The 25,051-nt window shown below is 49.1% G+C and overlaps 3 protein-coding genes across 6 annotated transcripts; 2 read left to right on the forward strand and 1 right to left on the reverse strand.

Annotated features, from left to right (window-relative positions):
- The first annotated feature begins 368 nt into the window (after nt 1–368).
- Nucleotides 369–15,603, forward strand: polr3a (polymerase (RNA) III (DNA directed) polypeptide A). Of its 2 annotated transcripts, XM_061809697.1 has the most exons (32): nt 370–401; nt 515–577; nt 1,005–1,140; nt 1,240–1,377; nt 2,210–2,381; nt 2,469–2,623; nt 3,391–3,630; nt 3,895–4,057; nt 4,408–4,544; nt 4,626–4,729; nt 4,798–4,939; nt 5,419–5,559; nt 5,653–5,722; nt 5,907–6,034; nt 6,128–6,266; nt 6,493–6,657; nt 6,763–6,935; nt 7,530–7,641; nt 8,205–8,323; nt 8,403–8,540; nt 9,285–9,455; nt 10,108–10,221; nt 11,380–11,466; nt 12,043–12,125; nt 12,239–12,409; nt 12,482–12,575; nt 12,646–12,738; nt 12,884–13,048; nt 14,174–14,338; nt 14,428–14,559; nt 14,712–14,844; nt 14,927–15,603. In XM_061809697.1, exons 2-32 carry the CDS (start codon nt 534–536, stop codon nt 15,073–15,075), a joined length of 4,173 nt encoding a protein of 1,390 aa, XP_061665681.1. In that variant the 5' UTR covers nt 370–401; nt 515–533; the 3' UTR covers nt 15,076–15,603. The 2 variants fall into 2 exon arrangements, with proteins under 2 accessions (XP_061665680.1, XP_061665681.1); XM_061809696.1 differs by having other exon boundaries at nt 369–577.
- Nucleotides 15,604–15,726: 123 nt separating this feature from the next.
- qrfprb (pyroglutamylated RFamide peptide receptor b) lies at nt 15,727–20,016 on the reverse strand. Its single transcript, XM_061809701.1, has 6 exons — nt 19,631–20,016; nt 18,154–18,312; nt 17,763–17,824; nt 17,201–17,436; nt 16,588–16,685; nt 15,727–16,517 (listed from the first exon to the last, which is right to left on the reverse strand). Exons 1-6 carry the CDS (start codon nt 20,001–20,003, stop codon nt 16,123–16,125), a joined length of 1,323 nt encoding a protein of 440 aa, XP_061665685.1. The 5' UTR covers nt 20,004–20,016; the 3' UTR covers nt 15,727–16,122.
- tbata (thymus, brain and testes associated) lies at nt 20,005–24,947 on the forward strand. Of its 3 annotated transcripts, none has more exons than XM_061809702.1 (9): nt 20,005–20,137; nt 20,978–21,145; nt 21,263–21,455; nt 21,535–21,605; nt 21,978–22,115; nt 22,521–22,602; nt 23,196–23,304; nt 23,374–23,414; nt 24,093–24,947. In XM_061809702.1, the coding sequence occupies exons 2-9, from the start codon at nt 21,016–21,018 to the stop codon at nt 24,145–24,147; spliced, it is 819 nt and encodes a 272-aa protein (XP_061665686.1). In that variant the 5' UTR covers nt 20,005–20,137; nt 20,978–21,015; the 3' UTR covers nt 24,148–24,947. The 3 variants fall into 3 exon arrangements, with proteins under 3 accessions (XP_061665686.1, XP_061665687.1, XP_061665688.1); XM_061809703.1 differs by having other exon boundaries at nt 21,324–21,455; XM_061809704.1 differs by lacking the exon at nt 22,521–22,602.
- Nucleotides 24,948–25,051: the final 104 nt, after the last annotated feature.

Here is a 25,051-nt window from a genome sequence, read left to right on the forward strand (position 1 = left end):
GTGGCAAGATGCAAAACTGTAATCGGCTCAGCGTCACTTCACCATCGAATATGTCAACAAAACTTGTGATATCAACAAGGAAGACGTACATTTCAAAACGTTTTAAAAATGCGCTCATACGCGTTGTCGTGTGTGACAAATAGAACAGAATCTGAAGCAACTCGACTAATAAAGTTATTAAAACGAGTTGTGCGGCGTTCCCGCAAACATGACCTGATCTTTGTCCGGTCTTTCGGTCAACTTCAAATATTAACTTTTACCAGTAAAAGATGTATAAGACGATGTCGACTCAATAGTTTCAATACAATTAATTCGGGAGGCGTGGAAATCTTTAAAACAGAAGGCAGCTTGTCAGATTTCCGTTTGACACTGAACTCACCACCAACGTGGAGCGGAGTCGCGTGAGTTTGCTGCGCGACTTCATCAACAACATGAAGAAATAAACAAATAGCGCATCTAATCTTGCTGGTTCGAATGAAAGCAAAGGTTGCCGAATCTCTCTTTATTCGTGTAGGACGTGAGCCGCTGCCAACATGGTGAAGGAGCAGTTTAGAGAGACGGACGTGGCCAAGAAAATGTGAGTAGCAAGCTAGCGGTGGTTAGCTCGTCGGCTAAAGCTAACGCCAATGAAAGCTTTTCTTGTTTGTTTATGTTTGTTTGTTTGTTTCTTACGTGCCATATAACTACATTTAATGTCATAGCCGTAGTGCGCATACAGTCTGGGTCAGAAGTAGCCATACTTTATTCTCTTCTTTCTTTTTAACCTTTACTTATCCAGGGTTAGGATTGCAAATTTTACAACAGTGCAAGACTTCTCATTTTATCTAATTGATTCAAACTACGATTCCAGATTTGTATGATTTCTGTGAATGTGATATATATATATATATATATTTTTTTTAAATCAAGGTTTATCATGCCATACTTGAAGAAAATATGAGCTTGGATGTAAACAAGTGGCGGTGTCATTATTATTGTTGTTATTTTGTTTGTTTTGGTTACAGAAGCCACATTTGCTTCGGCATGAAATCAGCCGATCAAATGCGTCAGCAGGCCCACATTCAGGTGGTCAGTAAGAATCTCTACAGCCAGGACACCAAACACTCGCCGCTGCCTTACGGCGTGTTGGACCACCGCATGGTATAGAATTTTTTTTCAAATGTAATTGTATTTGTTTTAAATTGAAACCACATCATCCTTGGCCTGTTGCTATGTTTTCCTACGTCCGTTCCTCCGCAGGGGACCAGCGAGAAAGACCGACCGTGCCTAACGTGCGGGAAGAATCTGGCCGACTGCTTGGGACACTACGGCTTCCTGGATTTGGAACTGCCGTGTTTCCACGTGGGCTACTTCAAAGCCATCATTGGAATCTTGCAGGCAAGTGCGCTTTGGATGCAATGCAGTGCATTTGAATTTCCATCAGGGTCGGGCACCCGTGAAAATATTTTCGTTTGAGTTGCCCGCTTACAAAGTGGAATTATGCCAAAGATGGACTTTCAGAACAAAACTTCTCATTCAGATGCAAAAGTTGCAATTATAAAAAAAATTAAAAAAAAAAAAAAATCAAGCACGACAAACTAAAGTGGCAGTCGGTACTTTTTTTTTTTCCCCCTTCTTCTGGCACTGACAGTTATCCCCATATCCAAATGTCTAAAATAAAGTGAATTAATAATCTATTGATCTTTGGTTGTACCTAATTTCCATGTCTCCCAATTGGAAATTAGCACAAATATGTATCGTGATCAAATGTAAAACCGAAATAATGTGAATGGATCACGAGTAGCTATTTTTTTTTTTTTTTTTTTGCTTCAAACTAAATGCTCTTTTTTTTTTTTTTTTTTGAATTTAGGAGTTCCAATGTCAGTGTTTTATCGAGTGAAACTAAAATGTTATTTTTACTCCGACTTGTGTTTATAACAAGCAAATAAGAAAAAGTCATCATTTTTCAGCGGTCTCTTAATTTGTTATAACCACAGAATGTCTTAACGGACCCTGTGAAAATAATCGAACTTGATTGTCGAATCGAAGTTTATTTTTTTTCCTTTAGGTGGCGCCGCAGTATTAAAAATGGCACAAAGTGGGCTTGCGCCGTCAGCGAATGTTATGCCAAAAAACATGCTCGAGTTGAAATGATTCTGAATCATGGCAACCCAAAATTTGGATGTCCTTTTAATAATCCCAAAAGGTAACAAACATTTCCTCCATCCAGATGATTTGCAAGACGTGCTCGAGCATCATGCTGACCAAAGAAGAGAAGCTGCAGTTCATGGACATGCTGAAGCGGCCCAACCTGCCGTACCTCCACAAACGAGGCCTGAAGAAGAAGATCTCCGACAAATGCCGCAAACGAAGCCTCTGTCTCAATTGCTCGGCGTTCAACGGTGAGGAATAAGCCGGCCAAACCGTTTCGCTCTGTGTCGGTCTTCCCGTCGCCCTCGCGCCATTCTACGTCCCGTCTTGCTCCTCAGGCACGGTGAAGAAGTGCGGCCTGCTGAAGATCATCCACGAGAAGTACAAGAGCAGCAAGAAGGTGGTGGAGCCTTTCGTGTCCGAGTTCCTGCAGTCCTTCGACACGGCCATCGAGCACAACAAACTCATGGAGCCGCTTTTGGCGCGGGCGCAGGTTAAAACCGCTTCCCTCTTACGGGCCGCTGACTTCGCCGCTTTTATCTGCTTTGTACCCCCAAAAATCATTTTCTTTCTTCAGTTTGACGCGTTGATCAAAAAATTTTTTGTGTCAGCTGGATTTTTCTTTGTTGTTGTTGTTGTTAAATGTTTATCTGTTTTGGTTTTTTTTTTTTTTTTTTTTTTTTCAAAAACATAAAATTGCTTCAAATTGACAGGGCAGAAAATGCGCAAACGTCAAATGATTATGATTCAGTTGTCTTTCAGAAAATTGGCAAACATGTTGATGAATGTTTCCCAGAGCAAAAGCAGATTTCTGCATGACTTATTTTGATTAAATGCAAAAGATGATCAGTCTTCTCTCGAGGTAAGTTAATGTCTGGCAACGATTAATCAATTACCAAAATACTTGACAATCGATTAGTTGTTGCGCCTCTACGCTCTCACAATTACCAAATTCATAAAAACGAGGGAATAGCTGGGGTAATTGCCGAAATAATTTTTTGTTTTGGGAAGGAAAATTGAATTAGAGGAAAGAAAGGCTTTTTAAAAAAAAAAAAAAAAAAAACGAGCGTTTACTGCCATTTTCAGTTCAGGTCACTTTTCTGCCACCCAAAAGTAAGTTTGTTTTTTTTTTTTGGTTTTTTTTTTTTTTTTTGAAACAAATATTATGAATCTATCAAACGGAATTGGAAAGAATGAAAGTCACCGAATGCGGACAGAGTTGGCCACCAGTCTTGAACCGCGCCGGCGTCTGTTCCGTAGGAGAACCTCAACCCTCTGGTGGTGCTCAACATGTTGAAGCGCATCCCCCAGGAGGACGTGCCGCTGCTGCTGATGAACCCCGAGGCGGGCAAACCGGCCGACCTCATCCTCACCCGCCTGCTGGTGCCGCCGCTCTGCATCCGGCCCTCCGTGGTCAGCGACCTCAAGTCGGGCACCAACGAGGACGACCTCACCATGAAGCTCACGGAGATCATCTTCCTCAACGACGTCATCAAAAAGGTTCCGAGCCGGTGACGCGCACCCAAAATATTTGGTCACTGCTTTGAGGTACCACAAAATGAATATTTTTAGATTGCAACTACCACTCTTTGGTCAAAGTAGAAAAATTGGTTGGTCATTAAAAAACGGAGCATCCATTTCTCCGACGTCATTTTCCCACATTGGTCGCATTTCCTTGAATTTGACCGGAATCAGCTGAGAAAGTTTTGAATTGAGTTTTCCGTCACCGACGCGGTGCGCTGGAATTGAATTCTTGTCCTCCAGCATCGCATGAGCGGCGCCAAGACGCAGATGATCATGGAGGACTGGGACTTCCTGCAGCTGCAGTGCGCGCTGTACATCAACAGCGAGCTGTCCGGCATCCCGCTCAACATGGCGCCCAAGAAGTGGACCAGAGGCTTTGTGCAGAGACTCAAGGGCAAGCAAGGTGAGCCACGGGCGCCGTGGCAGGATCTCAAATGCGTCAACAAACTTTGAGCCACTTGACTAAGACTGGCGCCGATCCGCAGGCGCCTTTCTCGCCGTCCGTCGTGACAGTCCGAGTGTGTGTAAGCACTCAAACAAACACTCGAGTCAATTTGAGAGTACACCGTAATGGCTGTGAAGGGGAAAAAAAAAAAACAAACCGTGGCTTCGCTCTTTGTAATTTCATCCTCCTGTCCCTGAGGGGTTTTATTTTGTCGAGCGACAGAAATGACTGAAAAGCTTTTACTCGCCAAGAATTTTCAGAAAACGTCTTTGACGGATTATTCAATGAAGCGCCGCGGTGTGACGCAGGTCGATTCCGAGGCAATCTGTCGGGGAAAAGGGTGGACTTTTCGGGCAGAACCGTCATCTCCCCCGACCCCAACCTGAGGATCGACGAAGTGGCCGTACCCGTGCACGTGGCCAAAATCCTGACCTACCCGGAGAGGGTGAGCGCCGATGTCCTCGGCTTGCGTCGCTCTCTTCCTCTCGTCTCCTTCGTTAATTGGTTGGCGACCGTGTCCCCAAAGGTGAACAAAGCCAACCTGGAGCTCATGAGAAAACTGGTCCGAAACGGCCCGGACGTTCACCCCGGCGCCAACTTCATCGAAAATCGACGCAACCAAATGAAAAGGTTGACGCCCGAACCCGACGCTCGGCGGCCGCATCAATTCCCCAGCGTGACGTTTTTCTCCCTGGCAGGTTCTTGAAGTACGGCAACCGGGAGAAGATTGCGCAGGAGCTGCGCTTCGGCGACGTGGTGGAGAGGCACATGATCGACGGAGACATCGTGCTGTTCAATCGGCAGCCCTCGCTGCACAAGCTCAGCATCATGGCTCACATCGTGAGTTGCTTTCGTCCATCCAAAATCTCGGCCGGGCTCGCTCGTTCCAGCTGTCGTTGTGTCATCGGCATTTATTTGATTTTTTTTTTTTTTTTTTTTTTTTTTTTAATTGAATTATCGCGCCCCCCCCCCCCCCAAAAAAAAAAAAAAAACGCTCTCTGCCAGTCGGGGCTACAATCCGGAGGGAAAATGAAAAAAGTTTTAACCAACGGCAAGCACGGCTGCGTGCGCTCTTAGCTCGTTTGTATATTTCCAGCGGATGAGGAGCGTCGCCATCCGAAGGGACGACCTCAAGCGTGACGCCTCGCACCCGATGTGTAGGCGATATTTTCGAAAAAAAGAGGTCATGCGTTAGGCAGTCAACATACAATTCAAATTCGAGAAAGACGGACAAAAGACACCGATAAAAAAACGGATAAAATAGCACTGTCGAGTTTTTCAATGTGCTCAAATCTTTTTTTTGTTCCCCAACGGCGCAGGCCCGCGTCAAGCCTCACCGGACTTTCCGCTTCAACGAGTGCGTGTGCACGCCGTACAACGCCGACTTTGACGGCGACGAAATGAATCTCCACCTGCCCCAGACTGAGGAGGCCAAAGCTGAGGCTCTGGTGCTCATGGGGGTAACACGCGGGCGGTCCCGCTATCGAAATTCTTTTCTTCCTCTCATCGTCCTCAAGACATTCGTTCCAACGCTGCGCCGTTTTCTCCCCCAGACAAAAGCTAATCTCGTCACGCCAAGAAATGGCGAGCCGCTCATCGCCGCTATTCAGGACTTCCTGACAGGTAACAGCCAGCTACTCTCGCGCTTACCCGTACAAGACTGACGGTTCATCATTTTATGTCGAAATTGACGTGGGACATGTTGTGCGTGTGTATTTCAAATGAGCGTCATACATCTTAACCTCTCCTTCTGCGAGTCAAGCGGGAAGTTAAACAAAGAGTTGAAGAGCGTGTTTGTCCCTCCCAGCCGGCTACCTCCTGACGCTGAAGGACACCTTCTTCGACCGATCCAAAGCCTGCCAGATTGTGGCGTCCATCCTCGTGGGCAAGGACGAAAAAGTCAAGATCGCCCTCCCCCGCCCGGCTGTAATGAAGGTACATTTCGGATCTCCAAAATGAGCGACTTTTTTTGTTTTTCTGCTTGGTATGCGTGTATCCTGTTTAATTCTCGGCGCGGTGTGTCACTAGCCCATGGCTCTTTGGACAGGCAAGCAAATATTCAGCCTCATCCTGAAGCCCAGCAAAGATTGTCCCGTCAAGGCCAACCTGCGGACGAAGGGCAAGCAGTACTGTGGCAAAGGCGAGGACTTGTGCCACAACGACTCGTGTGAGCAGCAAACGTGGCGATATTTGTGAAAACCTTCGGGACTCTCCATCTACTCCTTTTGATTGATTTGTTTCATGAATCGAAAACGCCTCATGGTTGAATTCTGCGCTTGTACGCAGGTTTTGCTCGGAAATGTAAACGAGTCTCGCTTTATGTTCATCTGCGTGTGATATATTGCGTTTTTTCTTTCTTCTACTTTGATTTGTTTTTGTTTTTTCGGTTCCAGTCGTGGTAATCCACAACAGCGAGCTGATGTGCGGCAGCATGGACAAGAGCACCTTGGGCTCAGGCTCCAAGAACAACATCTTCTACATCCTGCTGAGAGACTGGGGACAGCTGGAGGCGGCCAACGCCATGTCCCGCCTGGCGCGACTCGCCCCCGTCTATCTTTGTACGTCATCGCCTCCTTCCCCGGGGCTTCAAGGGCTTTTCATTTGGTATTTATGTTTTTTGGGGGGTTTTTTCTCTCTCTCTCTCTCCCCTCTCCGCTTTCCAGCTAACCGAGGCTTTTCCATCGGTATCGGGGACGTGACGCCCGGCCAGGGCCTGCTGAAGGCCAAGCAGGACCTCCTGGACGACGGCTACCGCAAATGCGACGAGTACATCGAAGCCCTGCAGACGGGGAAGCTGCAGCAGCAGCCCGGCTGCTCGGCCGAGGAGACCCTGGAGGTGCGCCGGGGCCAAGACGCTTCGCTTCGCTTCTCGTATTATGTGTACACGTACACTTGCCCCTGCATTTGATCATTTTCTATCTGAACGACAAATTCAATTGGGCTGCATTAAAAACGCAGGATGTGGACCTTGTGACGCTTGTCATTTAAACAAATATCAGAGTTCAGATTTGTAGCACAAACCTCAGATCTGTGAGGCAGAAGTAAAACTAAATCACAACAAAAGATTACCTTTAGAGTTAAGAAAGGTTGGTGTTTTTTTCGGCCACAATCCGATTCCGGAGCAATTACCATAATTGCACTTGACTTCTTTTGGAAGTTCCACTTTATTTCCCCCCGAACCTGCATACAGCGACTGATCGCCGGCCATGAACACACCGTGAATAAATCCCATCTTTCTATCGATTGGTCGCACGCTGCTTTGTTGTCATTGATCAGCGGTGACATTTCCCGTCCTTTTGCGTTGGCTTCACTTACGAACGTTGTACGTTTGCTTTGGTAACCGCGAGTGCGCCAACGGGGGAAAATTCTCCCGCGGCCGCACCAAGCATGCAATTCCAGTTTGTTTGTTTTTTTTTTTTTTCCCCATCAGGCCCTCATCCTGCGTGAGCTGTCGGTCATCAGAGACCGAGCTGGCAGCGCCTGCCTCAGGGAACTGGACAAGAGCAACAGTCCTCTGATCATGGCTCTCTGCGGCTCCAAAGGCCAGTGCCGCATGCGTTTTTATTCTTCTCTAGAAGAGCCATACCTTGACTTACAAGTTCTCCAGGTTTTTTTTTTTTTTTTTTTTTGACTGGGTGAAGCAGTGCAAGCGTAATACGATACGCAGCAGTCGATGAAGGCTTACCGTGAGCCGTTTGTGACAATAATCTCAAAGATGGGCGATGCTGTCCATGAAAAACCGGAGCCGCTGCTGAAAGTGAGGAAAGAAAGATAATAAATTAGATCGTGGAAAAAAATAGAGCAGCTAAGGACAACCTTTTTTTTTCTTTTCTATTTTATTACTCCGTGTGTTGGTGCCGAACTGTTTTTCTTACGAACATGCATTTACCCCCCCAAATGTTGCCGTTTAGGGGGCCGGAGGGGATTCTTGATGTGATATGAAACATTTTGGCCTAAGAGCACGGTCGTTCAACGCATTCAACCGGAAGTCTCGAGTCTTTTGTCCGTTTGTCTTTGTAGCCTCTCATAATGTCGTCCTTGTGCACGCACAGGCGCAGACACACGGTTGTGAGATTTGTTTCCTCCTTTATTGTCGTGCACGCAGGATCTTTTATTAACATCTCTCAGATGATTGCATGCGTGGGCCAGCAGGCCATAAGTGGATCTCGAGTACCTGACGGTTTTGAAAATCGTTCCCTGCCTCACTTTGAAAAGCACTCCAAAGTAAGAGCCAAAACGTAAGGCCCGATTAGTGCTCGTCTTTCTTTACCTTTTTACGAGCAAAGCTTTTTGGTTCCCGCAGTTGCCCGCCGCGAAAGGCTTCGTGGCCGACAGCTTCTACTCCGGCCTGACGCCCACTGAGTTCTTCTTCCACACGATGGCTGGCCGCGAGGGCCTGGTGGACACCGCCGTGAAAACCGCAGAGACGGGCTACATGCAGGTGAGGTCGGAGAGACCGTCCCCTTCCCGAATCTCTGATCTTCAAGGACGCGTCCGGTGTTCGCGTTGTCCTGCAGACCTAATTGGGGCTTCGCGCTGCCAACTGCAGGGCGTAACACGTATTGAAACATCAGAAAAGACACGCGGCTATGTACGGGGGTCCTCGGCTCACGTCGGTCCAGCCCGGGGCCAGTACGTCTGACGCGTCATTGGTCGTTTCTGGAGGGCTGGGTGTGACGTAGGCGTGAAAGCGGCAGTGGGTGAGCAGAGAGGCGCCAGAGTTCTCGAGGATCCAAAATTTGAGAACCTTTAGGGAACGCCGTTGCAGAGGTTTATGTTACAAATGAATGATGAAATACTGGGATAGGCTCCAGCACTCCCCCCCCCCCGACCCTTCTGAGGATAAGCGGCTTGGAAAAATGCCGTCCAAAGTAACTTCCGAGCTTGCAGATGTGACGAGAAGAAATGCAAATTGACGCTGTGACTGTAAATCGTATTTTCAAGGCGCAGAATGTAAAGGATGAACTGGAGGAGCTCAAGCAGCGAACCCTGGGGGATACCCTGAGGCATTAATTTAGTGAACTTGTCAGTTATTAGGATATGAGATGATCCAGGAGAGGGCAGTGAGAGAGGTTTTGAAATTGGTTCACGTTTGCCTCGATGCTCGGTTGTGAAACTGAGATCGTTTTTTTTATTAAAAAAAAAAGTCAGCAAAAACCAAAGTGACTTTTTTGGGGGGGCACAGCGGCGTTTGGTGAAGTCGCTGGAGGATCTGTGCTCCCAGTACGACCTCACAGTGCGAAGCTCCACCGGCGACATCATCCAGTTCATCTACGGCGGCGACGGCCTGGACCCCGCAGACATGGAGGGCAAGGACGAACCGCTGGAGTTCAAGAGGGTCCTGGACAACATCCGGGTAAGGGTGCCCCGCCGGTGGGTGCGTCCAACTCTTGCTGTTCGTGCAGGAGACGAATCAAACGGCCTCAGATTACAGTCTTAAAAAAAAAAAACGGAATGTTGAGAAACGCCGCTCTTTTTGGAAATGACATCAATGGCCTTGCCTCTTTTATAGCCTTTCTCAACCTTCTTCAGTAATGCAGTAGTACATATCTTCAACCAAAATTTGACTGCATTTTCCCATCATGTCCAGGTTTAATTCAATGGACATTTTTCCTCAAAGCGAAAGAGATGAAAACAAAAGAATTGACTAAAAACTCCTACATTGTGGCGTTCTCTAGTCGAGGCGCCGCTTCGGCAATGACATTTTTTTTCCCCACTCTAAAATAAAGCGCCTGGCAATTTAAGAGTTGGGGAACGCTGCGATTGCATGACAGAAGTTTCTCATTTTCTGGTCATTAATTTTTGAAGTGAAGCTGCATTGTTTCCATCCGGTCCGATTGAAAGAACGATGCCCGGAGCGTTCCGGTTCAAATCCAGGAATGGCAATTTTGCCATTGCACCGCATGGCGAGTCGATGCGCAGGTGGCAAAAGTTCGGACGCTCCATAATTCCCCAAAAAAGACCGCACGCTCCAAGTAATTGATGGAGGTTCTTTTCCGTCCCCACAGGCGGTCCACACGTGTCCGGACGAGCCCACGCTCAGCCAGGGCGAGCTGCTGCTCACGTCAGAAGCAATCATGAAGCAAGCGGACTTTGGGTGCTGCCGAGACAGCTTCTTGGAGGTACGCCACCCAAAGCGGCTCCGTGCGCTCACGTCGGATACCGACAACTCTTCGGACCGATCGCACGTTGAGGAAGAATTGCGAGAAAGGAGGGCAAGAAATATGTACATATTGCTCTCTTTTCACTGAATCTGCAAAGTTTGTGCAGCGGTTCTCTCTTTTCACACTTGGTCATGTTACAGCCTCAGTGACTCCAAAATTGATTCAGTGCTGCTTTTTTTTTTTTTTTTTTCCTCAGTCTCTAAAAATAAAGCCTTGTTAATAATTTTACACTTCACTTTTTCCTCCTTTTTTTTTTTTTTTTTTTAAGACACCCTTATTTCAAATTAGATTTTCGAAAAAGGACAAAAGTCAAAATCCGACATGCAGCACCCATAGTGATAATGTAAAAAGTTCGCACAAGGTTTTTTTTTTTTTTTTTTTTTCCAAATTCCAAACAAAGCACCCTTCGATGTGCAATTATTATTATAATTTTTTTCTTTTTTTTTTAAATGAATTATTAAAGGTTTGTCTATTGTATGTGAAACCGTGTCAACTTAAGTAGGGAGCAGTCATTTGCATAATGGATAGTTGAGTAATATTGCCCTCGCCACTATTTGAGGGGATTCAGTAATTCTTATGTAAAGACTCGAGTGACAAAGCCGAACATTTCATCCTGTGGACTCTTTTAGTATGCTTTGTGCTTAATTAACAACAACAACAACTGGTACTCTCTGCAGTTGAGTAAATATAACGTGACGTAATTCCTGTTGAACTTTTTGTCTAGGCGCTAACCGAGACGGGCTCAGAGAAGTTCAAAGAGGTATAGTTGCTGAGCATGCTGGGACGCGAGTGGAGTGTCATTGCGCTTATTTTATTGAAACAAATGACTAAATTTGTTGAAGCGACGAGTGCCTCGGTACAATTCGGTTGTCTTTAACATTTGCATTCGTGACTTTAGGTCGAATTGAGGGATGTGCATTCCATTTCCGTTGAATGATTATAAAACTAACAACTAACAGAACGAGTTTTGCTCACCCCGCACCAAAGCCGTCATCCCAAATTCCCCCGCCTGCCTTTTGGTCGTGTCGCGTCTTAACGACCGCATGCGACGCCGCATCTCTTTTTGTATCCCTTGACAAAGATCTCCTCTCACGGCTCCTTTCCCTCCATCTGCAGGAAATCCAAAAATTCATCAAGGGCATCTCCGAGAGGATCAAGAAGACCAGAGACAAGTACGGCATCAACGACAACGGCACCAGCGAGGTAGACGCCACGTACGCGAAGAATCCGCCGGGCAAATCGTTGGAGGCAGTTTGCTCAACGGGCCGTTGGGCTTTTGTGCCCGACGAGGCCTTGGGATCAATATCAATAGCATTTGAGCCACGTGCTAACCGGAGAAATTCCTGCAGCCAATCGCCTTCCCGGGTGCTGGTGCTGGTGCTGGTGGCGCCTAATCAATGAAAGGACAAGTGCCATCATTTCGGCAGCGTCTTTGTGAAATCGGGACAGCCATAGGTGGAGAAATTCGTCCGCTAATATGGATCTGCAGACAGCTTTGCTTCGCCTCCACCCACATGAAGTCTTAAGAACGGAGGATGCGTTTACGTGAACATCCTCCATTTGTGCCCCCTGCACGTTTCTCCACCCCGTGAAGCAAAAAAGGGAAATTAAAAGTATGCGATATTCGTCTCAAGGCCTTTTGAGGCAGAAAACCTCTCATCTGATGAGCAAACGTTCTGGAACGACTCATCGCTCAGCAGATAGCGCCAGTGTTCGGCTTAGATGCGGGCGCAGTTGTTGATTTTCTGTATTTTTCACCGTTTGCCAACTTCTCCGCAGCCAAAGGTCCTCTATCAGCTGGACCGCATAACTCCCACACAGTTGAAGAAGTTTCTGGAAACATGCAGAGACAAATACATGAGGTTGTTGTTGTTGTTGTTGTTGTTGCTCGATGTTCACCCCCCCCCCTTTTTTTTTTTTGTTGTTGTTGTTGTTGATTGAAGGCAATCTTCTAACTTTGCCCGGCGTCCCGCAGAGCGCAGATGGAGCCGGGCTCGGCGGTGGGGGCCCTGTGCGCCCAGAGCATCGGCGAGCCCGGCACGCAGATGACCCTCAAGACCTTCCACTTCGCCGGCGTGGCGTCCATGAACATCACGCTCGGCGTACCTCGCATCAAGGAGATCATCAACGCCTCCAAGAACATCAGGTCACATGTTTAATTGAGCGTCCACGTTTGAATACAGCTCGTTATGTTTGTATTTCCATCCTCACCTCTCAGCACGCCGATCATCACCGCGCACTTGGACGTGGAGGACGACGCCGACTTTGGCCGGCTGGTGAAGGGCAGGATCGAAAAAACGCTCCTGGGCGAGGTAACCGCAAAGCCGCCGGTTAGCCCGGATTTGAAGGACCACGCCAATAGCGGCTGCGTTCACCTTTCAGATTTCGGAATACATCGAAGAGGTCTTTCTACCAGACGACTGTTTCATCTTGGTCAAATTGTCCTTGGAGCGAATAAGGCTGCTGCGACTGGAGGTGCGACAAATAAAACTTTTCACCACGCTGTCGTAAAAAGTACTTCTGAGCGTTGTCAGAGTAAACAAAGCCTTCCGTGTTATTTGACCGCAGCTGCGCTCGCACCTGCTGTTGTTATTATTACGTATGTGGTCGGATTTCATAGGTGAACGCCGAGACGGTGCGTTACTCCATCTGCATGTCGAAGCTGCGCGTGAAGCCGGGCGACATCGCCGTGCACGGCGAGGCTGTGGTGTGCGTGTCGCCGCGGGAAAGCAGCAAAAGCTCCATGTACTACGTCATGCAGTCGCTGAAGGCCGAGCTGCCCAAGGTGAGGAAGCCGCCGGCTTGTCCGGGAAAACGCTCAACGGTGGAAGGGGGGGGGGGGGGGGGGCGTTAGCGCCACCAAAGCGTCGATCAGTTGCCTCGAACGAGTGACCGAAGTCGGTCGAGATAAACTCCAGCGACTAATGACAAGCACTACCAAAAAAAAAAAAAAAGTCCTCTTAGCTATTTTTTTTTTTCCCCAAGATATGCAATAAATGTTAGATATGAACAGTCAATATTATGGATATTAACATACAGCTCTGGAGAAAAACATTGGATTGGACTGAAGTGGGTTTTTTTTTTTTTTTGGTTGTTCAAAAAGAGAACAAAGCACAAACGTAAATTATGTCAAAAAGTCTCGGAACAATTACTCAATGATTAAAAATACAATAATTGATGATGGATTACTTGCCAATTGATTAATTGTTGCGCTTCTACACTGCATCTGTTTTGATATCATGATTCACGATTTTTCAGTTTTGGGGGAAAAAAAAAACAACTTTGTGTTTGGGATATGTTGTGAGTAGTTTATGGAACAAATATGACCCTAAATGTACCTCGAATCTGAGAAAGGGATCATTTTACAGAGATCTCTATTTTTTGTGTGTGTCAGGCCCTTTTCTTTATTATTCATCATAATTATAGCTCTCTGACAAATGACAGAATAGACGCTCTTGAGGGTATTTGTTGATAGCTGATATTCACTTTCTCATTTTGCGCTTTTGTTCTCCCCCGGCGAGATTTCTCTGCTTTAATGAGTGACATTCTTCCTCTTTTTGAGCTTTAATTGTGGCCTTCTGGGATAAATGAACTGCATTCAAAGTACATGAATTGAATTTTTACACTCTTATCTGACACTTAACGGCGCTATAAATAATTTTGTACAAGTTGAGTAAATGGAGATTTGATTTTCCACACGAGCGTTCAATGTCACTTTCCTTTCGATGCGATCCCTTATTTTGCGCTTTCTCGGAACGGCAAAAAAGTCTTTGTACACTTTGAAAGATTTGTTGCTTAATATATTGTTGAGAAATAAATGCACTGGTCCAAAGTGGCTTTTAAAAGGCGGTGATAGTCGCACGTCTGACGCCTTCTACTTGAAACCCAACCTTGTCGACGCCGGCGGAAGGTGGTGGTCCAAGGAATACCCGAGGTCGCCCGGGCCGTCATCCACATCGACGAGCAGAGCGGCAAGAGCAAGTACAAGTTGCTGGTGGAGGGCGACAACCTGCGCGCCGTCATGGCAACCCACGGCGTGAACGGAAGCAGGACCACTTCCAACAACACGTACGAGGTGCGAATGAAAGGAAGACGACACCTTGCGCGAGGGCCCGTCGATGACTCGTTGACCCCCCCACCCCCCCCCCCGACGTCGTCGCGCAGGTGGAGAAGACGCTGGGCATCGAGGCGGCCAGGTCCACGATCATCAACGAGATCCAGTACACCATGGTCAACCACGGGATGAGCATCGACCGGCGCCACGTCATGCTCCTCGCCGACCTCATGTCCTACAAGGTGCGCCGATCTCAGCCCGGCTTCCGTAGTTTAAAAATCGCGTGGAAGACCGCTGGCCACAAAACCTGAAGCATGTGAATTATTGACCCCCCCACCCCACCCCACCCCACCCCAAAAAAAAAAAAAAAAACCAAAAAAAAACCCCGCAACAGGGGGAGATACTTGGAATCACCAGATTCGGCTTGGCCAAAATGAAGGAGAGCGTCCTCATGCTGGCGTCCTTCGAGAAAACGGCCGACCACCTCTTCGACGCCGCCTACTTCGGCCAGAAGGACTCGGTCTGCGGTAAACACACGAATGGTTCATCCGTCAAAGCGTAGCAAAGGGCCTTCTCTCAAAATCACTGACCGCCCGGTTCCGTCGGCAGGCGTGTCGGAGTGCATCATCATGGGCATTCCCATGAACATCGGCACGGGCCTCTTCAAGCTGCTGCACAAGGCGGAGCGAGACCCCCGCCTGGCCACGAGGCCCCTGCTCTTCGACACGCCCGACCTCCACGTACCTCTCGTCACGTAACGGTGAGCGCGCCGTCCGGTCCGGTCGCTTCAGAGACAGACAATCGCTCGTGTGCGAGGATGATGATTGTTTGGGGTTTTGTCGACTCGAGGGTCTCCTCAATCCGCGGGCCGACCGCTACCGAAATGCCTTCAAGTTTCTGTTTATGTCAACGTCGCCTCTCTGAGAAAAATCCCGCGAGACTTCAGCTCAATTGCAGTTTAGTTGAGTCCCTTTCACGCGAGAGGTCACTGCAAGAAACGGTCGACGACCGTAGAGCAGCAAATCGGACTCACTGGGACGGACGAAAAGTGTTTAGCACCAATGGAGAAATTCGAGAAGTACAACGAAGGCCTCGTTAAGTCCATCAATCGTCACCACTTTGAGTTCATGTAAATTTCTTCTCCGGTTGTTTTACTTGGGTGACTGAAGAATGTTCAAATAGGAAGAGAGACACTTTTGTTTTCAAAACAACTGAGGAATTGCACTGTGTACATGTACGTATCATGTCAGCCAATAAAGAAACGCATTTGAAGGATGCCTTCCTTACCGGCCCACTCATCAATTAGCACTTTACTAGGAAAAATCATTTTCAGTCACCAAATTGGGTTCATTTTCCTCGTGATGTCCCCCCCCGCATCTTTCATGAGGACAGAAAAGCAAGTTTCCAACATATTTAATGACGTCATAAATGTCTGTACGCTGGGCACTCATCGGAAAAAATTGTGGTTGTGCGAATGCTTTTTTTTTTTTTCTGAAACTTGTATTCTTTTGTCCTTTGTTACTGCCTTTTGCTTTTTGAAATATATTTACATAACTCATAAACAATTTCACATTTGGACGGGAAGATCACGTTCACTGTAAACGGCACCACGAAGCAAACACAATCGCGAAACGGCGGCGGCCACATTTGACCCTGAAGTTCGTCAAGGACGGAAGGATCTCGTGGCCGCGGTCGAACCGGACCACCGTCGGACCGGCCCCGTTTCCAATTCATTGTAAAACTCTCATTTTGTATTCTACGCAATCCAAACGAGCTTGTGCGAACGTCGACTGAGTCCTCGGCGCTCATTTCGTCTGAGAGTCGGCGTTGGCGGCGAGCTCGGTCTGAACGGTGGAGAGCTTTTCCCCGGCACCCCCCAAGGAGCTCTCGGCGCGCGACGAAGCGGGCGGACCTTCGGCCGCCTGGCGCCGCTTCGGGGCCCCGCCCGTGTCCGACTCCGGGAAGGCCTCTCTGGTTTGCGGTTTGATGAACTGCACGCGCGGCAGCCCGGCCGGCACGCCGGCGTGCCGGCCGGGCTGCCGCGCGCACGTGGAGAGCGCCGAGACGCAGCTCTTCTTGAAGTTCTCGTTCATGAAGGCGTACACGATGGGGTTGTTGAAGCTGTTGAAGAAGCCGACGGCCTGCACGACGGCGACGATGGTGTTGAGCGTCACGTCGTCGTATTTGTTCTCCAAGTCGTCTAAAAGGAAGCGCAGACGGATGAAGCGTCCCGAGGCCAAAGCCAAAGGTGTCGCGTTTGTGCTATTTACAGTATTCAAAGAGCATGTGGACCGTGTGGAAGGGAGCCCAGCAAATGGTGAAGAGCAGAACGACGACGATCATCATCTTGACGGCTCTCTTCTTTTTCCTGCGGAAGGCAAACCCGAAGGTGGAAACCCCAAAGGCAACGTGTCCTGTCCTGATAATATACTGGGTAGCAGTCCCTTTTCTCAACGACTGGACTTTTTGCGCAAACGCGGTCTTTGGGTCCAGCTTCTGCCACTTGGATCAATGAGGTCCCGCTTTGTAAGTGAACGAATGACCCGTTCTTGTCATTTTTTTTCCCGGGTCAACGCCCCGTGGACAAATTAGGAAGAAAGACAAAGTCGCGTGATCTGTCCCTGGAATCTGGAGCCCAATTAGGTTCCGTTCTGCATTCCTCTTTCCAGATCTTTGTGAAGAAAAACTCTCGATTGGTGAACGCTATCGGATCTTCTCGTATCCCCGCTTTTAGCTAAGCCGCCTCCCGTCATTGGGAAATGCAACTCACTCTTTCCAGACCGCAACTTCCGACAGCGCGATTTATGAAATCCCGACAATGCTCCGATTGGATTTCCCCGCGAGAGCAGGCTTTCCGCCGCGGACGACCACGTCGCGACCCACCTGTCCATCTTAACCAGCTCCCGCTGATTCATGGTGTCGAGTACCGACGAGTCGCCCACCCGCTTGCGGATCCACAGCTCAAAGGCGATGCGGCTGTAGAGGAAGAGCATGGCGGCCAGGGGAAGCAGGAACAGGGCCACCATGATGAAGGTGCTGTAGGCCTGCCGGTCGGTCGGCGAGCGCCACATCTCCTGGCAGCACACGTGGTGGCGCTCGTACACAAAGTCGTACTTGACCTGGAGGGAAAGGACGCCGCTTTTAAGCCCGGGAAATGTTTGATTTGGCAAAACTTTGGAATTTGCTCGGAAGCCGACTTAGAAACGATCCCGCAGGCCTGAAACTATTTGGTTTGAATCCTGGATTTCTTTTTTCTTTTCCTCGCAGGATTTCACAAAAACCAATTTCCGCTAAACTTTAGCAGGAGGAGCTCACGTTCCTGTCGGACAAGAACAAACGGCTTCAAGTTTCCGAATTTCTCGTCTTTGGCGGTTTTGATTAGGAAGAGAGCCGCGACCGGCTGCGATTGTTTTTCCGGCGCTCGGCACCTGGAGGCGTCACTCACTTTGAGCTGCTGCACAAACAACATCGGCGAGCCCACCGTCACCGAGGCCGTCCACACGAGACCTGCGCACGGGCGGAAAACAACATTTACACAATGAAAAGCTCGCTCGCTTTCGCTTCATTTTGGAGAAAGCGCCCCAGTCTGTCGTGTTGCGCGCTCGCAAATTTCCCGTTGACTTTGTACACGAATTTTCTGAGCACGGGTCGGAATAGGGAGAGAGAGAGAGAGAGAGAGTTCTGACGGCGGATGATGTCGATCAGAGAAAAGCGCAAACGAGCGTGGCAAAACGGAACTTTGGAGGATTTATAGTTATTGAAAAAAAAAGTGGTCGGGAATCGCTGCACAGAACCGTCTAAAATTGAAAGCAGACGAAAAATGGCGCCATAAATACCCAGCATCTTGTACGCTCTCCTGGACGTGGACTGCCGCCTCATTCGGAGCGGGAAGACGATGCCGAGGTATCTCTCGATGGCGATGCAGGTCATGGTGAGGATGCCCGTCACCACCGCCGTGGTCTGCACGAAGGGGACCGTCTTGCACACGAACACGCCTGCGAAAGAGAACGCTCGGAAATTGGCCGGGTCGGCGCTCGCGTGACGCGCAGAATCGTGTTGAATTGCGGTGTTCTGCCGGCTACAGGTGACCAAATGTGTCAGATGTCCGGTTAGCACTTAGCGCCTTTGCTAAGATGCTCAGCTAGCTCGCGACATGGCTAACAACCGTAAGCCAAACGCTTTGAACAGATGCACGCGCGCGGGATTTACCGGAAAACTATTTGCTGCCATCTGGTGGCATCGTGGTGGAACGGAACCTGTTGGAGTGAGCTTAGGCGCTTGTGATGGGAAAATGTTTGAAAGTCAACTGAACAATGGTTTGTGTATTTTGAGGATATTAAAAAAAAAAAAAACAACATAAAATTGTTGTATTTGCCTTCAATAATTTCAATATGTTTTTTTTTTTTAAACCCAACATTTTGGAATGTAAAATAATCCAAAATCCCTTTGAACCACTTTTAAATGACAGAACTATATCTGCTAATTTCAACATTCCTTAAGTAACAGCTTTAATTCACATACCTGGCCAAATGTTCATCTCTGCAACGGCAAAAGCGTTTTGGAGCAAACAGTTCTGATGTTGTCAGACAAAAGTTTTTTTTTGTTTTTTTTTTTTTTATAGTGCTCAGTTATTGATTTCATTTTTGAATGGGGGACAAATTCCCAGTGAAAAATGTCAGTCATGCAGTGCAGTGCTCGCTTCAGCATGTGAGTCACATCGGTTAGACCAATTTGCCACCTTTTAAAATTGATGCTTCCACCCCCCAAGTCGTTGGCGTTATGTTGAATTTTATTTGATTGCTAACTCTCCAAAGGGATTTTTAGGGAACATAATTGAAAATGACCTTTTTGTGCGTGTCCAGTTTTGCACGCACTGTCTCAATGTGTACGTTGTGCTTCATGGAAAGATGCTTCTTCCTGCGTTCGTGTCGTGTGTTGGGGGGGGGACAAAAAAATATAACTCGAAATGTAACAGTGACTGTACAAAAAAAATGAAATGTTTCCAACAGACGTGACATCAGCGCCAATGTTTTCAGGTTCAAAAGGCTGCGATTTTTCTTGCACCGTAAGCTCTCGGAATTGTGTATTTCCATTTATTTGCATTTATGTATTTCAAAAAAAAGAAAGAAAGAAAGAAAAGAAAAGATTGAGACGCGTGAAAATGTATTTCACAATTTTAAGAGCGGAGAGGTCAGTTCGGACCAGAGAGGGAGACAAACGCGAGTATTTCAGTCGGTCCCGTGCGGTCGAAGGAAGCGGGACGCTTTCGCCAAACGGGGTTCGCGCGAGAAGAAGCGCGCTCGTCCGACTCACCTCCGAGCCACTGCGAGGTGATGTTCTGCAGCAAAGTGAAGGGCACGCAGAAGAAGGTGATGAGCAGGTCGCTGACGGCCAGCGAGCAGATGAAGACGTCGGTGGCGGTGCGCACGGCGCGCTTCTTCAGCACCACCGAGACCACCAGACCGTTGCCGGCCAGCGCCAGCGCGAAGATCAGCGCGTAGACCACCACCAAGCCGGTCTTGGCGCCCCGCGGCAGCTCGGCCACGTACACCAGCGGCTGGATGTTGTACGTGCTGAGGAAGTCCTGCCGGCTCAGGTTGTAGTAGAGCAGCGTCTCGCGCAGCACCTCCGGCGTGATGCGGGGACCCGACGCCCACCCCCGGGGCTCCGCGGAGGGCGCCGACATCGCCGACTGGGATGGGTGAGAGGCGGCCGCCGAGTGCGCTGGAGGAGGAGGAGAGAAAAGGAGGAGAAGGAGGAGGAGGACGACGGGACTTGCGGCCACGCCCACCACGCCGCCTGCAGACGCACTTGCAAAAGGTACAAAACTCGCACGTGGACTTTTTGCAACACGTGCAACAACAACAACAAAAAGTACATTTTATATCTTTTTTTTTTTTTTTTTTTACGGTAAACATGCTCGCAGTGTTACGTTTGAGAAGAAATGAAAAATGTCGTCGTCGTTCCGTGCGAAGCTAATTTTAAGCTAAGGCTAGCGTTAGCAGAGTTCGCGCAAAATGTCTCAAGTGGTTTGGGCTCATTTGTCATATTCCATTTTCGTCTGATAGAAAAGCTTATTTTCAAATAAAAACAAAATCAATTGGATATTGAATTTTATCCTTGTTTTGTTAGTTGCCAAATCCGTCGCGACAACTGACCCCGTGAAGGGTGCTTATAACGTTGCTCCAAAGTGGCATATGAAAAATGACTTGAATACAAAATCTCAACGCTTTCTAAATGATGTATTGAATCCAACCCCGGTCTCGTCTACTCGCACCATACTCGATTTAGTGACGTGTTACCAAGTCCATTATTAAAAAAAAAAAAATTTTTTTGTCTTACATTTTTTTACTGTGATGAAAACGGTGACTGTCATTTGAATACGGTCGAAAATGTAGAACGACAGCGCAGTGCGGTAACGTATACGTTATTGCAAACCACGCTAAAAGAAAGTGGTCGCTAATTTGCCGTCTTGGGCTGAGCTCATAATGCGCTTTTGCGTGCTGGTATTGTTTTGCTTGAAGTGGTTGTGAAGCAACACGATGTGGCGCTTTGCTCTCGTTTCTTAGCGACCGCCACAACTCCTCGTCTGTTTGCCAAAGCACTTGCCGACCTTCTCTTCTTCTCTTGCTTTTGCACTTTGTACGGCACTTCCCAAAGTTTTGGGCTCGAAAGGCCTCTCCTCGCTTTGCCAGAACATGTCGGCCCCGAGCGGGGGTCCCGTCGGGCCCGACCCCGAGCGGAGCGCCGCGAGGTTCGGCTTCCTGAGCCGCCACTCCTTCTTCTCCAGGCACAACCCTCACCCGCACCGCGTCAGGCACATTCAAGGTGAGCCCACGGCCGACAGTTTGATTTTTTTTTGTCTGCATTTTAAAGACGTTTTGACTTCTGCTGCGGCTGTTTCTTAAATGCCGTGAAAATCCTGTTGACATCCCGACGAAGCAGGTCGGGTTATGCATCGGATTGACTTTTTGGCAAGTGGTAATCGGCGTCGTCCTCCGCTCAGGACTGAACGGCAGGCCCGTCTGCAGCGTGCGAGACGACTGGTCGGTCGCGTCCTCGCTGTTCCCGCATCCGCTGCTCAAGAGTCACGCGCCGCGGCGGCGAGCTCGCGACGGCCTCGACGCCGGCGAACCAGGTCCAATACGGCCAAACGTCTTCTGAAATCGTGCACGTGAAGAATGCCCACGCGACAATATTTGCTTCTTTTGGGTCAGCCGTGTTTTCAGAGGCGTGGAGAGAGGAGCTCAGAGAGCTGACGGCCAAAGTCACGTCGGCCCAAAAAGAGGTACCGGACACGCGCTGGAGTCATGGCCGCTGTCTAAACAAGCTCTTTTCCCGCTAGCGATTTTTTTTTTTTTTTGGAGGGGGAGGGGGTCCTGAACACCCCCCCCCCCTCGAAATGAAGCAAATCAATCGTCACATCGTCTCAATTCACTTTCCTAAAAGCGAGGATCCACATTTGTCCGCTTTGCGCTCAGCTAACGGCGAGTTTTGCTCAAACAAACCCGCCCGACACGGAAGTGAACCCAAACGACGCTTTTGTCACTTTGCTTGACTTTTATCTGCGCGTTCCACAAAGAAAGAAGCTCACGTTTAAAAAAAAAAAAAAAAAGTAGCCCCCCGACCCACCCCCGTACTTTCCTCACTCCCGTCGCAGGCTCGACCCGCCGAGGAGCCCGTCTCGCGCCAGACCCAATACTCGGCCGAAACCGGAAGACTCGTCCCTCCGACCGCCAAGTCTTCCCCCCGCCGACCGCTTTCCCAGCACAAACCTTTCCACGATCAAGAACTTCTGGTGAGACGCCCCTTGGCCTTCATTTCCTCCTTAAAGTGCCTGGAAAGGGGACACAAAACAATTCCGTTGACTATTTTGAACAAGCCTGCCAAATTTGAACGGGTAAAGAAACGGGCAAGGCTCCCAAAATTGTGCCGGCCCGCCGAAGCCGACTCGTAACGTGTTGGACTTTGGTGACGGGCGCCCGGAGCTGGCGTCGGTAGACGTGCGGCAGACGCCGCCAATAGCCGTAGATGGCGCTGCAGCCTGCGTCGTGGGGTCCAAACCCCAAAAAGTGAAGTCAACTCGACGCCGAACGCTTTTCAAGTCCTAGCGGGCACTTTACCGAGGAAAGCGGCTGGATGTCATTTTCCCTTCGGCGAGGCGCGCTCGCACGCGTGACCCGGCCCGTTGTTCTGTCCGCAGGTGCTGGAGCTGCTTTGTCAGATCCTGCAGACGGACTCGTTGCGGGCCGTCCAGCGCTGGCTTTTGTCGGCCGGCCGCGGAGGTGATCGCGACGTGCTCGGGTTCCGCCGCTTTGCGTCCACGCGACGTTCAGCTCGACCGCTAGAATCGAGCAGAACTCAATCGAGTCCGATGGGTTTTGTTTTTTCAATTTCTACCGTGGTGCGCTTGTGTTCTGGGGGTGGCCTTTTCTAACCACGTCGACCGGGTCCCGGTTGGCTTTACGCTGACTGTTCATACTGGGTCCTCGTTTGCCGAGTCAGCGGTTTTTGTGGCGCTCAATCTTCTGAAACGTTCAAAATGAAATTCGTCTCGTACCTCAATGCGTCCATTTTGCATTGCCGCTTTCGTGTTTTGTTTTGCGAGCTTCGTTTTAATTGTGAGCCTTTTGACATCTTTCATCATCGTCCTTTTTGTTTTTCGACACCTTTTCCGTCGCCAAAGCGGGTGGCAGGAAATGAAATTCCACAGACGAGCCCTTTCGTGCGGCCTAATTCGAAGTCTATATTGACCTTTGGCCGAAGCTTTCGAAATGATTTTGTGCCAAACGCGTTCAAATCGTGTTGAAATTTGATCGGAGCTGCGACGTCGTTTACGTGATCTTTCGAAATTAGCGTTTCCCACGCGTCTCCGCAGAGAAAGAGTCGGTGACCAGGATGATCCGACAGACGGAGCCGACGGGCCGCCGGCCGCTCGGAGCCCCCCGGGACCCGTCGTCCTTCGTCCCCCCGCCGCTCGGCACCAGGTGGGCGACTCCCGTTTGACCTTTCGGGCCACTTCTGGCTGTCACATTGTGGTTTGTTTGCATCCTCAGACGGAACCGGGTCGACGCGACTTCTGCCGGCGCCGGACCAGGTAAGGGCCTTCAAACTTCCTCGAGACCTCCCCGGCTTTTAATTTTGTTTCTATAACGCCGAGTCACAGGCAAGGTTATCTCCAGCTTCTGTCCAAAGAAGAAGAAATTACTGCCGGCAGCTTATTTAACGTGGAAGAAAAGAAATGCTCTCGCTTGACCTCAACTCGTAAAGGGCGCACAAAACGTTCGCCGTTGCCGTCGCCGCATGCGCGCCAAAAGGTTTATTTATTTTTTTATGATTGGAAAAAAAAAAAAAAATTCCAAATGATTCCAGGATAACCTGCGGGTGACGAGTATAAATCAAATTGCGCGGACGTCGGAAACGCCGCAGAGGAGGTCGCGAGCCCGCTGAGCCGCGGAAAGCGTTGAGCAAATTGCCCAAATGGAAAAAGTTGCGGGGGGGGGGGGGGGGGGAGCCTGAGGCAGAAAGAGAGAGATAAAGAAAAGGAGAGCAAGAGAATAAAAAGATTCTGTGGGCCCAATTTGGACATTTTCCCTCGCTTTTGTTGCATGCGGTTGGCTCATCGGAGGCCGCGTGGCAAATAAGTCGGTGCAGCGCTTGAAACGCGCAAAATGTTTGAAAGAGACAGAAAACATCTGCGCAATCAATTTTGGACCTGGAAAAATGAAACCGTGACGTATTTCTCTTTTGTTTTGTTCCATTTGCGCGCGGGCAGAGACGGTCGGCGACGCGGAGGTCCTCGCCGTCCACGCCGACGATCGGGAGGATGAAGCGGACGCCCGCCGGGAGCTCGCGTGGGAACGCGACCATTTGTAGCCTGAAAAAGAATAAAGAACCTGCTTCTTCTCCGACCGTCAGCAGGCTCGTCTAAATCCCGCTTTGCAAAACTGCTCACGCTTTGACCTCAAGGAGAACAAAATACATAATGCGTGCATGCATATGCATAAAAAGGATGAAAAAGAGTGGAACGAGTCAAGTGCTTAATGGGAAGTCACCAGCAGCAGACTTGAGCCTGTCTTGCAACCCTGCACAGTTTTTTTTTTTTTTTTTTTTTTTTGGGAAACACCAACTGTGCTTTGAGACCCGGCCATCCTTTAGCCAAGCTGCTTATCCTCACAAGTGCCTCTCCCAGCTCACTTTGAGCGTACCACGGACCGCACCTTGAACCGGTCGCCAGCGTCACCGAGTGGGAATTGAACCCACGCTGCCCGCACCAAAGTCAGGCGTGTGGACCGCTACACCATCGGTGACCTCTTCTGGAGCCGGAAGAGAAATCCTCCTCTCCTTGTCCAGGACGAATTTCAAATATGAATAATTTTTCCTCTGTACAATAGCTTCCATTTGCAATTCTCTTCCTGGGCCGGAAATGTATGAAATCAATGCCTGTACTTTTCAGATGCGCATCCCAGTAGCGGAAGCCCGCCTCTCCCAATTGCATAAACCACATTTTCAGATGCGGGCGTCGGATCGCGGGAAAACACTCGCGCGTTCCTCAAACGCCGGACGATTGTTGGCCGACAACAAAAAAAGGCCTTTTCGCTCGTTTCATTTTCGCCGCATTCAAAAATCCATCCGTCCACTTTCCGGGTCGCCGTCCCAGCTGACTCGCGCTCACATCTACACGCAAACTTCACACAGGCCAGGCCGGATTTGAACCCAGAACCTCCGAACTGT

The sequence above is a fragment of the Syngnathoides biaculeatus genome, chromosome 22, assembly GCF_019802595.1.
Source record: "Syngnathoides biaculeatus isolate LvHL_M chromosome 22, ASM1980259v1, whole genome shotgun sequence".
NCBI lineage: Eukaryota > Metazoa > Chordata > Actinopteri > Syngnathiformes > Syngnathidae > Syngnathoides > Syngnathoides biaculeatus.

What these genes read in the sequence shown, in the direction of transcription:
- polr3a (XM_061809696.1), top strand. Translation starts at nt 534, where the DNA reads ATGGTGAAGGAGCAGTTTAGAGAGACGGACGTGGCCAAGAAAAT. An exon ending in GAGACTCAAGGGCAAGCAAG is followed by an intron (nt 4,058 to 4,407) that starts GTGAGCCACGGG and finishes GGTGTGACGCAG; the next exon opens with GTCGATTCCGAGGCAATCTG. An exon ending in GGGTCCTGGACAACATCCGG is followed by an intron (nt 9,456 to 10,107) that starts GTAAGGGTGCCC and finishes CCGTCCCCACAG; the next exon opens with GCGGTCCACACGTGTCCGGA.
- tbata (XM_061809702.1), top strand. Translation starts at nt 21,016, where the DNA reads ATGTCGGCCCCGAGCGGGGGTCCCGTCGGGCCCGACCCCGAGCGGAGC. An exon ending in TCACGTCGGCCCAAAAAGAG is followed by an intron (nt 21,606 to 21,977) that starts GTACCGGACACG and finishes CTCCCGTCGCAG; the next exon opens with GCTCGACCCGCCGAGGAGCC. An exon ending in TTCTGCCGGCGCCGGACCAG is followed by an intron (nt 23,415 to 24,092) that starts GTAAGGGCCTTC and finishes GCGCGCGGGCAG; the next exon opens with AGACGGTCGGCGACGCGGAG.
- qrfprb (XM_061809701.1), bottom strand. Translation starts at nt 20,003, where the DNA reads ATGTCGGCGCCCTCCGCGGAGCCCCGGGGGTGGGCGTCGGGTCCCCGC. An exon ending in GAGCTGGTTAAGATGGACAG is followed by an intron (nt 16,686 to 17,200) that starts GTGGGTCGCGAC and finishes TGCCTTCCGCAG; the next exon opens with GAAAAAGAAGAGAGCCGTCA. An exon ending in CCACATGCTCTTTGAATACT is followed by an intron (nt 16,518 to 16,587) that starts GTAAATAGCACA and finishes GCTTCCTTTTAG; the next exon opens with ACGACTTGGAGAACAAATAC.